Here is a 17329-nt window from a genome sequence, read left to right as displayed (position 1 = left end):
AGTAATCTTGGTTGTAGGTTTTTCTCTTTCATCACTTTAAGTATATCCTGCCACTCCCTTCTGGCCTGCAGAGTTTCCGCTGAAAAATCAGCTTATAACCTTATGGGGATTCCTTTGTATGTTATTATTTGTTTTTCCCTTGTTGCTTTTAATATTTTTTGTTGTATTTAATATTTGTTATTTTGATTAATATGTGTCTTGGTGTGTTTTTCCTAGGGTTTATCCTATATGGGACTCTCTGTGCTTCCTGGACTTGGGTGACTATTTCCTTTCCCATGTTTGGGAATTTTTCAGCTATAATCTCTTCAAATATTTTCTGAGACCCTTTCTTTTTCTCTTCTTCTTCTGGGACCACTATAATTCAAATGTTGGTGTGTTTAGTGTTGTCCCAGAGGTCTCTGAGATTGTCTTCCGTTGTTTTCATTCTTATTTCTTTATTCTGCTCCTCGGCAGTTATTTCCACCATTTTGTCTTCCAGCTCACTTATTCATTCTTCTGCCTCAGTTATTCTGTTTTTGATTCCTTCTAGTGTATTTTTCATTTCAGTCATCATGTTGTTCATCTCTCTTTGTTTGTTCTTTAGTTCTTCTGGATCTTTGTTAAACATTTCCTGTATTTTCTCAGGCCGTGCCTCCATTCTATTTCCAAGATTCTGGATCACCTTTACTGTCATTACTCTGAATTCTTTTTCATGTAGATTGCCTATTTCCTCTTCATTTATTTGGTCTTGTAGGTTTTTACCTTGCTCCTTCATCTGTGTGATATTTTTTGCTGTCCCATTTTTTTTTTATGAGTGGGATTGTGTTCCTGTCTTACTGGTTGTTTGGCCTGAGGCTTCCAACACTGGAGTTTGTAGGCTGTTGGGTAGAGCTGGGTCTTGATGCAGAGATGATGAACTCCAAGAGACCTCACTCGGATCAGTGTTCCCTGGGGTCTGAGGTTCTCTGTTAGTGTGCAGTGGTTTGGACTCAGAGCTCCCACAGAGCTTCGGCCTGACCCCAGGTTCATGAACCAAGATCCCACAAGCCACCTGGGGCAGAAAAGAAAAAAAAAGAACAATAATGAAATGAAAAATAAAATCAGACTAGGAAACTAACAGATATGTTAGGAAGAATATAAAAGAATATAGATAGATGAATCAAGAACCAGAAAGTACATCAGTACCACAATAGTAAAAAGAGGAGGAGGGAAAAGAAAAAAAAAAAAAAAAAAAGGTGGGGGGGAAGGCCTTGGCTGTGGAAAGCAGGGCCTAAGCAGGGGTGAGGTTTGGGCAGTGGGCAGGGCCATGCTCAGGACCCACAGGGCTGGAAAGGGCCCTGGGGGCTGAGGGGGGGTGCTTAGGTTCAAGGAACAGAAGGGGCCCAGGCATGACCCCCACCTCTGATCTCAGAGGGCAGGGGACCTCATATGGGAGCCCAGCAGGCTTCCTGAGCTCGATTGAGCAGCCCAAACACCCTCCTCTCCTGCTTCTCTCCTGCTCCTGGGGTCTGGGAGGGCTCCTCCTGCCTGCCTCTCCTGATCTCCCCAGCCTCCCTCCTGTGCCCCCAGGACCAATGCGGCCAGGCGGGGAAGGGGGAGCCTTGGAGGGCAGGGGACCAGCCTGGGATCTCAGCAGGCTTCCTATGCCCAGGTGGGTGGGGCAGTTGCCCTCTGCTCCTCCTGGAGGGCCCTTCCCACCTGCCTCTCCTGTTCTCCCCTTGACCTCCTTCCTATGCCCCTAAGAACCCACGTGACCTGGAGGGGGGCTTTGGAGGGCAGAGGATTGGCCTGGGAGCTCAGCAGGTGTCCTGGGCCCAAGTGGGTGGGGCAAATGCCATCAGCTCCTCTCCTGCTGTTCCTGCAGGGTGCCTCCTGCAGGGCTCCAACCACCTGCCTCTCCTGATCTCCCTGGCCTTCCTCCTATGCCCATGCAGCCTGAAGGGGGCTTGGAGGGCAGGGGATCAGCCTGGGAGCTCAGCAGGCTCCCTGGCCTGAGTGGGCCAGGTGATTGCCCTCCACTCCTCTCCCACTCTTCCTCTTCCTGGAGAGTCCCTCCCAGCTGCCTCTCGTGATCTCCCTGCCCTCAGGGCACTGATCTTGTCTGGCCTCCACTTCTCCCACCTCTGTCCCCCTACATCCTACCGGCTCACTCTGGGGTTCCTCCCATCTCGGGGGTCAGAGTCCCCCACCAGCAGCTGGCAGGCACCCTAGTTGTAGGGAGATGCTAACTTTGCGTCTTTCTACACTGCCATCTTGACTCCTCCCCACTCTGTTTTTAATTTTTGAGGAACCTCCATACTGTTTTCCATAGAGGGTGTACCAAATTATGTTCCCACCAACAGTGTGCAAGGGTTCCCTCTTCTCCACAGCCTTGCCAGCATTTGTTATCTCTTATCTTTTGATAATAGCCATTCTTACAGGTGTGAAGTGATAGCTCATTGTGATTTTGATTTACATTTCCCTGATGATTAGTGATGTTGAGCTTCTTCTCATGCATCTGTTGGCAATCTATTTGTCCTCTTGGGCAAACGTCTGTTCCACTTTTGCCCATTTTTAAATCCAATTGTTTGTTGGTTTTTTTTTTTAATTGACTTTTATGAGATTTTAAAAATATATTTTTGATAGTAATCCTTTATCAGATACATGATTTTCAAATATTTTGTCCCATTCAGTAAGTTACCTTTAGTCTTGTTGGTGCTTTCCTTTGCTGTGCAGAAGCTTTTTAGTTTGATGTAGTTCCATGTGTTTATTTTTGCTTTTGTTGCCATTGGTTTTGGTGTCAAATCCAAAAAAATAATCACTAAGACTGTTGTCAAGGAGCTAGCCACCTATATTTTTCTTTTAGGAGCTTTATGGTTTCAGGTTTTACATTCAAATGTTTAATCCATTTGAGTTTACTTTTGTGTATGATGTAAGATAACAGTCCACTTTCTTTTTTTTACACGTGGCTGTCCATTTTTCCCAGCACTATTTACTGAAGAAGCTATCCTTTCCCCTTTGTATATTCTTGGCTCCTTTGTCATAAATTAATTGAGCTTATATGAGTGAGTTTATTTCTGGGCTCTGTATTCTGCTCCATTGATCTATGTGTCTGTTTTCATGCCTATACCATACTGTTTTGATTACTATAGCTTTGTATAATAGCTTGAAATCGGGAGAATGCCATTTTTCTTGGAGAGTGTATGTGGATCTGTTATTTAATATCTTTTTACGTGTAAGTATTAGAAATCTATAATTTGAAGATAAGGTAAGTTATAAAATACTAATAATTGGGAGCTTATAGCAGTCAGACAATGTAAACCTTTTACCTATTTTATCTCATTTAATTCTCAAAGTATTATTTTGAAATAAATATTACTGTCCTCATTTTAAAAAATGAGGAAACTGAAGCTTAAGAGAAGTTCAGTAGATTGCCTAAGGACTTACAGATGGTATGTAATTTCACTGAGATCCAAACTACAATTAATTAACAATTAGTTTTAATATGTCTCAGTATCGTTTATTATTAACATGTGGTGTTTACTTTTTTTCTGTAGACATCCATTATTGTCTGAAGGGACAGTTGATTTACATTCAGAAACTAAGGTAAGAAATCAAACTTTTTGTGAATGTGATTATATTCTGTAGAATTTAGGTTGTTTTTTAGATTTTTCTCTTTTTTTTTTTTGGTATTTATTATTCTCACTTTTATTGTGTTTATTGCACGTAGGGTAGGGGGTGTTTTCTTTAAAATGCTTTTCCTGAGTCACAAGAACTCCAGGGCCCCTGCCTGTGAGTGGGCAGCTGGCACATGTCACTCCTGCAACATTTCTGGAAAGGAGAGGCAGGCAGGCCCTCCCCCAAAGGGCTCCCCAGGCCAGCTCTGCTGGCCTCAGCCCCTCTGAAAAAGAAACCCAAACCCCAGAAGCACCCCACCCCTTGGGCTCACGAAGCTGGGTGTGCATCCCCGCTACCCCACAAGCGGCTTCCTCTCCCTCCTTCCTACCCTCTTTCCTTGGGCTTCTCCGTGCTCCCCTTGTGGGCACTTCAGCCCCAACCTGCCTGCTTCCCGCGCTGCCCCGGAAGATGCTTTCGTATTTGCCAGGCTTGCCTGTTGTCTACAAGACCCAGGATGCTCACCCGGTGCACTCTGGCTGATTCTGGCTGGGCACCCTTCCCCCACCCCTGGTTGCCTCTACCCTGTGACAGTGCACTGGCCTATGGGGTAGAGGCAACCAGTCCCACCAGCCTCCCACTAGCTTGAAGGGAGCAGGTCCTAGGGCCCACAGCACGCCTTCCAGTAACAGCTAGAAATAGAATATTAGCCTTGATATTCAGAAGGGATGTCTTTATGAAATGTTGCTCGTAAAATGAATTGAGTCCTTTTTTGTCTCATAACTTCACTGAACAATTTGGAGATACATTGGAAAAATTCTAAGTGAAATTAAGTTTTCTCTCCAAAGCCCAAATTTACTAGATAGAAGATCTGAAAAAGAAAAGTATTCATATACAAAGAAGGTGATTGGGAAGGTTTATTCATTCATTTAAATATTTACAGTGTGTAGAGATCACTATTCCAGGTGCTGGGCACACTGGGATGTACAAATTCCCTACTCATGGGAATCTAGACCTAAGGAATAGAATGCTTGGAGGCCTATCTGAAGAATAATCGGTGAGGAGAATTAAATTCTGTGAATCAGAACATCCAGTTTAACATTCCGCAGACTAGTTGAACATCCTTGAATCTTTGGGACTCATTTTCTTGTCTTTAAATCTCTTGGTCGTAGTAATAACTAGGTCTTTTCCAGGTATACAGTTTTGGATTTCTTAAAATATAATTTGATTAATTCTCTGAAAATAAGAATTCTTCTGTGTAGCAATCTAGCAATTCTGTGTCTTACACAGTTGCCTTCCTTGGCAAGTGATTAGTCTAATTAATTAATCATTTAAATTCTTTTCATGTAGCCAAAGACCAAAAACGTTGATCCAATAAACAAAGTTCAAAACAAATTACACTCTGCAAGTAAAGGAAGGAAATCAAATTCAAGGTATAGTACAGTTTTTAAAGTATTACTTTTTAAAAAATTTTATAATTTATACTATCATTGTTCTTAATAAGATCTGTTTCTCTAGATCTTTTTATACCCAAAATATACAAAATTGTACTCTGTATTTCTTCTCCACATTTAATAATTTAAAACATCTTCTAATCAGAAATGTCTTGCGACACTTAATGAACATTTTGTATTGTTCTCTTAAGCAAAATTGCCACATTTCAAATTTTTTAAATGTTATTTTTAGCTAGATATTTTCTTAGATCAGAAACTAGAACCTAGATGTCTTTCTCTGCCTAGTTCTCTCAAATAGACCTATACTTTTTGAACACCATGCATTATTGTATATTGTATATATTGAGATACAGAATGATTTTGGCATGCTCTCAGTAAAACTATAGTATAGTTATAATTTACATTCTATTGTTTTTGGTGAGAAAGAATTCAAGACTGTTTTTAGTACTTTAAGCATAAAAAGGGGACCCAAGAGGTTCTTTAGGATAGTAGACCTTCTAGAAAAGGAGGGTCACACCTGCAGTGGATGGTACCAACCAGCTTCTAATTCACAGTAAATTGTTAAATTTATGTCTATTGTTTACCCAAACTGATAATTGCATTATAATTCTAGAAGAATTCTTATTAATCCTTGTGTCTTTTAATTGGCTAAGTAAAATTTTTGTTTTTTGAACAAAAGAGACAAAAAATAGGGTGAAAGGATAAGGAAGAAAAAAACTAAAATTGATAGAAGAGAACATATGTTACATACATAAGTATGGTACATACATACATAACTGGAAAGGGTTATCTTATTTTCAGACTTCAAGTTTACTTTTTAAATAAAAGGTTCTTTTTCCAAAAGAATTCTGAAGCATTTGCTTATGTGTTAAAAGTAAGTTAGGCTTTAAAGTAAGTAAAAGGTTAAAAGTAAGGCTTTCAGAAGCAAACTTGATGGATTAGGCCTGGCCCATTCCTCAACGCCATTAGAAGTGACTTTCAGTTCATATTTCTCTCTTCGTTAAAGAAAAAAAAATCAACTTTTGGTAAACTTTGATCCTGCTTAAAATATGTTTTTTTAGGTGGAAAAATGAGTTTGAGCTAAGAACTGTTCACTCTGTAATTCTTTCTTAAGAGGTATTATTCTTCAGTGTTTGCAGAATTATGACTAGAGTGATATCAAATTGTACAGTTCTACTCCAGCAGCATGTAAAATTAAATGCCACAGGCTGGATTTCACCTAGGAGGCCAAGTTCAGTACTCTTAGTTTTCATGTTCACTTGTTTGGGAGTGTTGACCTAGAATACATAATTCTCCAGCAAAAATATGCGATTATTCGGGACCAGCAGAATATTGCACTTCAGGGTCTGAAATGATGGCGAGCCACGTGCAAGTCTGCACACAGCAAGGCAAGGAGAACTCTGTTATAGAAGGAAAAAGGAAGTTAGGAGGGCTAGAGTAAACAAAGGCTTTTCATTACCTGACTTGTTGCCAGGAGTGAAGAGAAGCCTTCCTTCACACCGCGGGGCTCTGCTGTTGTCTCAGGGTGTGAGAGCTCCCCCTTCTGGTCTGCTGACTGTTAAATTGAGGCTTCTGTTTATTAATATTTTACACTGGCCATGTCTAAGTGGCCTCATAAAGCCTCCTCTAGCGCAGTGGTTGTGTGATTCATAAAGATTGAAAGTCTACTAAGTCTCTTATAATATAGTCCTTGAGAGTATCAATTGTAGATTTCATCATAAATTTAAAATTTATAATTTTGATCTGCTTTTTTATTTGGATAAAAGTCATATCTGGGAGTCATATCTCCTTTTTTATTATATGTATATAATATATAATGTGCCTATATGTGTTTTTTTTAGAGTAAAATTGAAATACTCTGATGTACAAACTGTCAGCGATGTTGCCATTCCAGAGGATTTCTCAGACTTTTCTCTTGCAAAAACAATTAGCAAAATTGAAGGGCAACTGGAAGAAGAAGGCTTACCTGATTATATAGATGATGGTATTTTTTGTGGTGTTAGTGAAGACATTGGAACAGGTAGGTTGTTTTTTGTTTATTTTTATCCTTATATCACAATTATTTAGAAAATGTAGTGATGTCTTGCATTTGTTTAATGAAATAAAATTGGTTTTGAGTCAATAATTGTTGAAAATGGATGATGGGTGACTAGGGTTTCATTGAACTCATCTCACTACTGTTGTAGATGTTTGATGTTTTCCATTATAAAAAGTAAAATTAAAAAGAACTATCTGGGGAGTTCCCTTGTGGTCCAGTGGTTAGGACTTGGTGCTTTTACTGACATGGCCTTGGGTTCAATCCCAGGTCGGGGAACTAAGATCCCACAAGCCATGTGGTGTGGCTAAAAAAAAAAAAAAGAGAGAGAGAGAGAGAGAAAAGAAAAGAAAAAAAAAAGAACTCTCTGGTATTGGTTTCATTGACCACTTTTCAAATAAGTTAAATGCCCCATAGCTTAACATTAAAACATTGAAATAAATTTTTAAAAACCATATTTCTTTGAATTCCTTCCATTTAATGTTACTGAATTCTCTTTATTGTGTGTTAAATCAACACATGTTAAAGGATAAATGAATTATTGATGTAGCATCAGGTAAAATAATTTTCTAATGAATATTATTTTCTTTCTTATAAATTCATTCTCTGCCTACCGCTAGAAAAATAATACTTAGTCTAGATCATCAGAAACATGTTAGTTACCAGTAGTGCCTCTAAAATTGTTGAATTTATGAGGAGCCACCTATGCTATTATAAATTTTAAAAAAGACAGTTGAGTGTATATGAACAGTTAATGCTGAACTATAATTAATTGTAGGTTCAGACAAACTGCTTTAGCCTCTCTGTAATAGCAATTTCTTCACTTGAAAATGAAGCAGTTTGTATTAAATGATCATGAAGTTTATCCTTAAAATTATCTGATTCTGTGAAAATCACAACGATTTACATGTATAATGATCATTGTGCTACATGCTAGTTAGTCATAAACGCAGATTAATTCATTTATGCACTTATTACGTTTACTGACCTATCCAAACTTTCTGGGGCTAATTGTTAGGAATGAAGGTAAGTGAAGCAAAGAGTTAACCTTCATGCCTCTGTTAAGATACCTTCAGGGATGCAATGGTCAGATGTTGGCTGTTCCTCAGTTTACAGTCACCCATAGCCTTGTTAACAAAGGTCCTCCTCCCAGTATGGGAACCAGCACAGACTACCTTAAATTACTGCTTTTTTTCTTATTGCTGAATGACCTCTTTGCATCCCTGTCTTCCCTTTTCAGAATCTTTGGCCAAGGTGTCTCCCCTTTTAGGGGAGTTTTCACTTATTCCACATGATTGCCTAGAATGGCTGGGTTATGTGTGGGAGGAAACAATAAAAAAGTAGTTTAGGAGCACAGACTGTTTTATAAGACTAAAGTTGGAGTGGGATGGTTGGGGAGGTTAATGCTGTGGACCAACAGAGACAGAGCACTCAAATCCTTGATGATACTACCGGGGTTACAGTTGGGGAGAAAAAGAGATGCGAAAAGTCATGCTCTCCCATTGCTTCTTCCTTCTTTCCCCCTAGAGACCAACTACTGCAAACTTCACACTTTTAAGTTTATCATTTCCCTTCTGTCCTCTGCTAACCTGGAGTTACATGAGAAGCTAGAAGGAGAGTTGAGGCTGGAAGAAGCTAGGTGGGGTTAGAGCCAACCATTGTTCATTGGCTCCATGTAACACAGGGGACTTCATAAGAAGAGCTTTGAAACAGGAAGTATGTGTGGAGATTTATTGTGCTCTGTGGAATTTGTCCTAATAACTTTCAGAGACTATTCAGAGTGTTTACTCAAGATAAGTCCCATGAGGGCAAACCTTGTCTTATAATATCTGTATTATGCCTGGAACATAGTAGAGACTTGATGTATATCTTTTTTTTTTTAATTTATTTATTTTTGGCTGCGTTCACTCTTTGCCTCTGGGCGCGGGCTTTCTCTAGTTGCGGCGAGTGGGGGCTACTCTTCATTGCAGTGTGCGGGCTTCTCATTGCGGTGGCTTCTCTCGTGGAGCACGGACTCTAGGCACGTGGCCTTCAGTAGTTGTGGCATGTGGGCTCAGGAGTTGTGGTTTGCAGGCTCTAGAGCACTGGCTCAATAGTTGTGGCGCACGGGCTTATTTGCTCCACGGCATGTGGGATCTTCCCAGACCAGGGCTTGAACCCGTGTACCCTGCATTGGCAGGCGGATTCTTAACCAGTGTGCCACCAGGGAAGTCCTGATGTATATCTTTTTAATGAATGATTGAATGAATTATGAGTGAGTTCTAAGTTCAGTTTTTACTTTATTTACTTTTATAGGACTAAAACCCTCAGAGATTTACTGATATTATGGAATAAAGAACTTTTGATAGCAATACCAAAGGTAGATGTTCGTGAGGGGTTTGTGGGAGAAAGCTTCGGTAGTAAGGTATTAGTGCGTTTTTTTGCTTCTCAGACACGTCACTACATTTTAACATCTGTGAAATTGGGATGTGTATTACAGTCAGTGGCATTTTATAATTACAATGGCTGGGATTGAAGTTGAGTTTTGCTAGACCTGTGTTTGCTTCTGCCAAACACCTGGGGGCATTACCGATCTGAGACCACTTTAAGTTCTGTTTGAGGTGTTTCGAACCACCTGGGTAAGTATGAATTCAGTCTGCAAACTTATGTGAGTACTTGGCTTGTGGTACCGATTCTCAGGAAAAATTTTTGTTTTTTTCCTCTTTCTTTACTTGGTTCCAGTTTAACAGTTCCTTTCTATTGGATGGATTTTTCATTTACCTCTATATTAGGGGTATGTAGTGTCTTGAGTGTTCCCAAACAGGGATCTCCTATTAGAGAGACTATTAGACTCCCCATCTTGAGCCTTTTTTTCCCTCGTAAAATAATAGTCTGTCTTACAATTGATGGCATCTTAGATTCCGTGAAAGACAATAAATATTATTATTAAATTGACACAGAAGCACAGATCAGATTTCTGAAGGCCAAACTCCATGTTATGCAGGAGGAATTGGATAATGTTGTATGTGAATGCAATAAAAAGGTAAGTTTTTAAAACCTTTCAGAATAAATGCTGTAATATTCAAAGTCATTTTAGGAGCAGTTTTCAATTTTATTTTAAAAATAGCTTCATTGAAGTATAATTCACAGTTAACTTTTAAATTCAGAAATTTAAATACTGAACTTTATTCTGAGATGTTGAATTTCCACAGAGCTGAAGAATTTTAAATACTTACCAGCAATTAGAATGCTGTGTATTAGACTTACAAGTGTAAGCTATTAAGTGCAAATAAAACATCTGTCTTCCATTTTGAGGATGAAAATAGAATGTAACTCGTTTTTCTTAGTGAAATCGGTGTAAATATCTCACCAAAGATCATATGAAGCTCCTTTATGTTTTCTGGTTTATGTTTCGATACCAAATCATGTATGTTTTTCCATATAATCTACAATTTCATAACTATAGGAGGATGAAATTCAGGATTTAAAGTCTCAACTGAAAAATTCTGAAGGAGATTGTATGAGACAGCAGCGGACCATTAATTTGCAACAGTCTCAAACAGAAAAGTATAAAACTCTTTTTGAAGAAGCAAGCAAGAAATGTGATGGATTACAGCAACAGTTGTCTTCAGTAGAAAGGGTAATAATTTTGCTATTTTTTCCTAATCTAATGCCAAAGATGCACAGAAACATGTAAGTTGCATGTTTGCATAGATACCACTTTTCATTGTTTAGTTATTTTGTTAGTGTATACTAAAAACTCTTCCCCCATTATTAGGAGAGTATTTTTTAACAGCTTTATTGAGATATAATTCACAAACATCTCACCCTTTATACAATTTGGTAGCTTTTAGTGTATTCACAGAGTTGTGCAACCATCACCACTCTCAAGTTTAGAATATTCTCATCACCCAAAAAGTCACCCCATACCCTTTAGCCTCAGTACCTCTACCCTCTTCCCCTAATCTCCTCCAGCCCTAGGCAACTTCTCATTTATTTTCTGTCTTGATAGATTTGCCTATTCTGGACATTTCTGGATATGTAGAATCATACAGTATGTGATACTTAGTAACCAACATTTTTCACTTTAAGTATTGTTTTTAGGGTTCATCAACATTGTAGCATGCACCAGCACTCCATTGCTTTTTATAGAGTAAAATTCTTTTTTATAGAGTATATGGATGTAATACATTTTATTTATCTGTTTATCAGTTGATGGACATTTGGGTTGTTTCTACTTTTGGGCTGTTTTGGATAATGCTGCTGTGAACATCCATGTACAAGTTTTTGTGTAGATATATGTTTTTGTTTTTCTTGGGTATATACCTAGGAGTAGAATTGGTAAATTATAACCTTACATTTAACCTCTGAGGAACTGCAGGCTGTTTTCCAAACCAGCTATACCATTTTTACATTTCTACCAGCAGTATATAAGGGTTCCAATTTCTCCACATCCTACCAACACACGTTAGATTGGTGGTACCAATCCCCTGTGGATACTGAGGGATGACTCTATACAGTTCCATTATGAATTTTGACAAATGCATAGTCACATAGCCATCACCATAATTGAGATACAGAACACTTCCATCGTACCAAAAAATTTCTCTGTGAATTTAGTCAAGTCCTCTCCCTCCTCCCAACCTCACGCAACCACTGATCTGTTTTTGATTCTTATATTTTGGCCTTTTCCAGAATGTCATATAAATAGAATTACATAGTAGCTTCCTGAGTCCGATCACTTAGCATAATGCATTTGCGATTCATCCATGTTGTAGTCTTCCTTTTTATTGTTGCCTGTAACATTGAATGGGTATTCCACATTTTGTTGACCTTCTCATCTGGAAAGAAAAATTAATTACAGTATCTAATACTCTAAGCCTGTGCTGTCAAAAATGGTAGCCACTCACATGTGTCTGTTCCAACTTGTGACGTGCTGTAAATCAACATCAAATTTTGAAGATTACATACAAAAAACAATGCAAAATCTCATTAATATTTTAATGGTTACATGTTGAAATGATAATATTTTGGATATACTGGGATAAATGAAATATAGTAATAAAATTTATTTTGCGTATTTCTTCTTAAAGTGACTGCTAGGAAATTTAAAATTACGTACATAGTTTGTACTATGTTTCTATTGGTCTAAGAAATAAAGGCAAGTAAGTGGTCTAAGAAAAAACAAGCTGTTATATCTGGGAAACAACTGTTTTAATTTGTCACCTTACCATTTGTCATCATCCATCCAAGCTGTGGTCATGTCACTGCTCTAGTCCACATAACTTGCCTGCATCTTTGATTCTTTTCTTGTTCTTAGCTCTTATACCCAATCCCGTGTTGTCTTTCTTCTAAATGTTCTCATTCATCTCTTCTTTTCAATTCGCATTGCCACTTCTTGTTTCAGGCTATTATTATCTTACTTCTGAATCCTTCTCACTAGTTATTTTATGTCCTTTCTCTTTTTCTTATCCATTGTATTTTGTACCCTGTCAAAAGATTAATATTCTCAAAGGACCACATTGATTATAACTCTACTTTCATTTGGGCAGAAAAGGAACTAACATTTTTTGAGTGTTACCTGCCAGGTAAAACACATTTTACAAAAGGGAAACTGAGTCTGAGAGGATAAGCAAATTGCCTAAGGTCAAACAGGAATGGCAGAGCAGGGTTCAAACTCTGTTTATCTGACTCTAAATCACGTAGACTCTTTCTCCAACTCCCCAGAATTAAATAGACTTAAACACACAGCTGTTCTAAAATCTCGTTATTTAGAATTAATATTTGAAACTTTTAGTTCACAGTGAATGTACTAGGGCATTATGATACATTGGCTAGCTGAAGATTTTTATGAAAATTTGCACTGGCTCTGAGCTTCTCAGCTTGAATTCCTATCTACCTACCAGCCAGAGAGGCATAACATAACTCTCCTGGATTATGTGAAACTCAAGATTGAATCTTTCTTGCTAATTCATTTTTTATATCTCTAGAAACAAATCTAGTGTACAGTTCACAGAAATGCAAAACAGAGCTTAAGTAGCTGCTTCTGTAAACCTGCAAAAACCAACTATTAAAACATTGTTATGTATATTAACTTATTTTAGCTGCTGATTCTAACAGATGGAGTCATTTTTAAAATATAAAAACAGAGGGCTTCCCTGGTGGCGCAGTGGTTGAGAGTCCCCCTGCCGATGTAGGGGACACTGGTTCGTGCCCCAGTCTGGGAAGATCCCACGTGCCACGGAGCGGCTAGGCCCGTGAGCCAGGGCCGCTGAGCCTGTGCGTCCGGAGCTTGTGCTCTGCAACGGGAGAGGCCACAACAGTGAGAGGCCCGCGTACCGCAAAAAAAAAAACAAAAAACAGAAAGCATTCTACTCCAGCTTTGGATTTTATTTTTCTCTCACTCCCCCAAATTTCCTTTGTGTCTCTACCCCATAAATCCCCAGTGTCTAATCATAGCCCCAGGCGGCCACTGATTTGCATTCTTTTACTACAGATTTATTTTCCTTGTTATAAAATTTCATATAGATGGATTCCTAAGTATGTACTTCTTTGCATCTGTCTTCTTCAGCATAATGTTGTTGATGTTCATCAGTGTTGTTGCTTGTTTTGTGATTCATTCCCTTGTATTGCTGAGTGGTATTTATGGATTTACACATTTCATGTATTCACCAGTTGATGGGAATTTGAGTTTTTTCCAGCTTTGGACTATAAAAAATAAAGCCACTATGAATTTTCATGTACAAGTTTTTGTGTAGATACATGTTTTTGTGTAGACACATTCAGTATCATTCATGATGTTGATTAAATACCTAGTAGTAGAACTTCTGAGTATCATGTTTAACTTTTTAAGAAACTGTCAAACTATGTTCTAAAGTGATTGTACCATTTTTCATTCCCAATAGCAATGTATGAGAGTTCCAGTTAGTCTATATCCTCACTTAAACACTTGATATTGTCAGTCTTTTTAGTATTAGCCACTCTAGAGGGGTAGAAGTAGTATCTCAGTATATGCTTATTTGTATTTCCCTGATAACTGTTGATCTCGAGCATGTTTTCATATGCTTATTGGCTGTTCATATATCTTCTTTTGTTAAGTGTATGTTCAAATTTTTTGCCCAATTTAAAAACATTGGGTTGTAGTAAGAGTTCTTTATGCTTCCTTATATAGTTTCTTTGCTAGAAAGAATATGTATTGTAAATAGTTTCTCCCAATCTGGATTGGCTTTTAAATTTTCTTAAGTGTCTTTCGAAACCACAGTGTGTGGTTTTGTGCTTTTTTCATCCTATTTGAGAAGTCTTTGCCCATGAATTTTATTAGTGTATATAAGTCTATTTGGATTTTCCATAACTTTTTGAGTCAGTTTTGGTAATTTGTTTTTCAAGAAATTTTTCCAACTCATCTAAGTAGTCAAATTTATTGGCATAAATTTGAACATAATATTCATGTATTATATTTTTATTTATATTTTTAATATCTGTGATAATGACCCCATTTCAGTCTTGATGTTAATAATTTGTCTCTTCTCTGTTTTATTCTTAATCAGTCTAGTTACATACTTATCAATTTCATTGAACTTTTCAATGATTCAGCATTTGACTTCGTTAGTTTGTCTGTACTGTTTGTCAGTTTTCTGTTTATTGATTTCTAACCTTATCTTTAGCATTTCCTTCATACTTATTTGGGCTTAATTTGCCCTTATTTTTCAGGATTCTTAAAGCAGAAGTTTAGATAATTGATTTTCTACTTCTTTTCTCACATAAGCATTTAAAGCTATAAATTTTCTTCTAAGTGCTGCTTTATCTGCATCCCACAAAATTTGAGACTGTCTTTTTATTTTCATTAAGTTCAAAGTATTTTCTAATTTCCTTCCTGATATTTCTTTTCTTTTATTTAACATCTTTATTGGAGTATAATTGCTTTACACTGGTGTGTTAGTTTCTGCCATATAACAAAGTGAATCAGTTATATGTATACATATATCCCCATATCCACTCCCTCTTGCGTCTCCCTCCCACCCCCCCATCCCACCCCTCTAGGTGGTCACAAAGCACGGAGCTGATCTCCCTGTGCTATGCAGCTGCTTCCCACTAGCTACCTCTTTTACATTTGGTAGTGTATATATGTCAGTGCTACTCTCACATGTCGTCCCAGCTTACACTTCCCCCTCCCTGTGTCCCCAAGTCCATTCTCTGTCAGCATCTTTATTTCTGTCCTGCCCCTAGGTTCATCAGGACCTTTTTTTTTTTTATATTCCATATATACGTGTTAGCATACGGTTACTTCACTCTGTATGACAGACTCTAGGTCCATCCACCTCACTACAAATAACTCAATTTCGTTTCTTTTTGTGGCTGAGTAATATTCTATTGTATATATGTGCCACATCTTTATCCATTCATCTGTCGATGGACACTTAGGTTGCTTCCATGTCCTGGCTATCGTAAATAGTGCTGCAATGAACATTGTGGTACATGAACTCTTTTTGAATTATGGTTTTCTCAGGGTATATGTCCAGTAGTGGGATTGCTGGGTCATATGGTAGTTCTGTTTTTAGTTTTTAAGGAACCTCCATACTGTTCTCCATAGTGGCTGTTTCAATTTACATTCCCACCAACAGTGCAAGAGGGTTCCCTTTTCTCCACACCTCTCCAGCATTTATTGTTTGTAGATTTTTTTTCTTTGTAGATTTTTTTGATGATGGCCATTCTGACTGATGTAAGGTGATACCTCACTGTAGTTTTGATTTGCATTTCTCTAATGATTAGTGATGTTGAGCATTCTTTCATGTGTTTGTTGGCAATCTGTATATCTTCTTTGGAGAAATGTCTATTTAGGTCTTCTGCCCATTTTTGGATTGGGTTGTTTGTTTTTTTGATATTGAGCTGCATGAGCTGCTTGCAAATTCTGGAGATTAATACTTTGTCAGTTGCTTCATTTGCAAATTTTTTCTCCCCTGTGTCTTTTCATCTCGTTTATGGTGAAACACTATTTTAAAAAAGCTCTGATAATACTCTTTGTTCCACAGTCTACTTTGTCTAACATTAGTGTAGTAATTGCAGTTTTGTTCTCAGTGTTTGTGTTAGATTATAATTATTATACTCTTTTTTTAAAATTAATTTTTAGTGGATTATAGTTGATTTACAATGTTGTGTTAGTTTCTGCTGTACAGCAAAGTGAATCAGTTATACATATACATAAATCCATTCTTTTTTAGATTCTATTCCATATAGGTCATTACAAAGTATTGAGTAGAGTTCTCTGGGCTATATGGTAGGTTTTTCTTATCTATTTTATATATATTAGTGTGTATATGTCAATCCCAATCTCCCAGTTTATCCATCCTGCCCCCTCTCCCCCTTGATAACCATAAGTTTGTTTTCTACATCTCTGACTCTATTTCTGTTTTGTAAATAGGTTCATTTGTACCATTATTTTAGATTCCATATGTAAGTGATATCATATGATATTTGTCTTTCTCTGTCTGACTTACTTCACTCAGTATGAAAATCTCTAGGTCCATCCATGTTGCTGCAAATGGCATTATTTCGTTCTTTCTTATGGCTGAGTAATATTTCATTGTATATGTATATTACATCTTCTTTATCCATTCCTCCTTCAACAGACAGTTAGCCATGTCCTGGCTGCTGTAAATGGTGCTGCAGTGAACATTGGGGTACATGTATATCTTTTCAAATTATGGTTTTCTCTGGATATATGCTCAAGAGTGGGATTGCTAGATCATATGGTAGCTCTATTTTTAATTTTTTAAGGAACCTCCATACTGTTCTCCATAGTGGATGTACTAATTTACCTTCCCACCAACTGTGTAGGAGGGTTCCCTTTTCAGCATACCCTCCCCAGCATTTATTTTTGTACATTTTTTGTTGATGGCCATACTGAGTGATGTGAAGTGATACCTCACTGTATTTTTGATTTGTATTTCTCTACTAATTAGTGATGTTGAGCATCTTTTCATGTACCTCTTGGCCATCTGTATGTCTTCCTTGGTGAAATGTCTGTTTATAGCTGTCCATTTTCTGATTGGGTTGTTTGTTTTTTTGATAATAAGCTGCATGGGCTGTTTGTTTATTTTGGAGATTAATCTCTTGTCCATCACTTCATTTGCATCCATTTTCTCCCATTCTGTGGGTTGTCTTTTCATTTTTTTTTTATGTTTTCCTTTGCTGTGCAAAAGCTTTTTTTTTTTTTTTTTTTTTTTTTTTGGTATGTGGGCCTCTCACCGTTGTGGCCTCTCCCATTGCGGAGCACAGGCTCCGGATGCGC

General features: G+C 37.7%; 1 protein-coding gene across 4 annotated transcripts in view; it reads left to right on the top strand.

The window, feature by feature from the left end:
• Nucleotides 1–17329, top strand: part of TEX9 (testis expressed 9) — a 236167-nt gene that overhangs the window by 170284 nt on the left and 48554 nt on the right. For all 4 annotated transcript variants that reach the window (XM_032621329.1, XM_032621328.1, XM_032621331.1 and 1 more), the window contains 5 exons: nt 3516–3564; nt 4924–5006; nt 6869–7047; nt 10002–10084; nt 10508–10681. In XM_032621329.1, coding sequence (XP_032477220.1) covers nt 3516–3564; nt 4924–5006; nt 6869–7047; nt 10002–10084; nt 10508–10681 — 568 coding nt within the window. The remainder of the gene's footprint in view (nt 1–3515; nt 3565–4923; nt 5007–6868; nt 7048–10001; nt 10085–10507; nt 10682–17329) is intronic.

This window comes from Phocoena sinus, chromosome 2, assembly GCF_008692025.1.
Source record: "Phocoena sinus isolate mPhoSin1 chromosome 2, mPhoSin1.pri, whole genome shotgun sequence".
NCBI classification, from domain to species: Eukaryota; Metazoa; Chordata; class Mammalia; order Artiodactyla; family Phocoenidae; genus Phocoena; species Phocoena sinus.
This window is presented reverse-complemented; position numbering and strand designations above follow the sequence as displayed.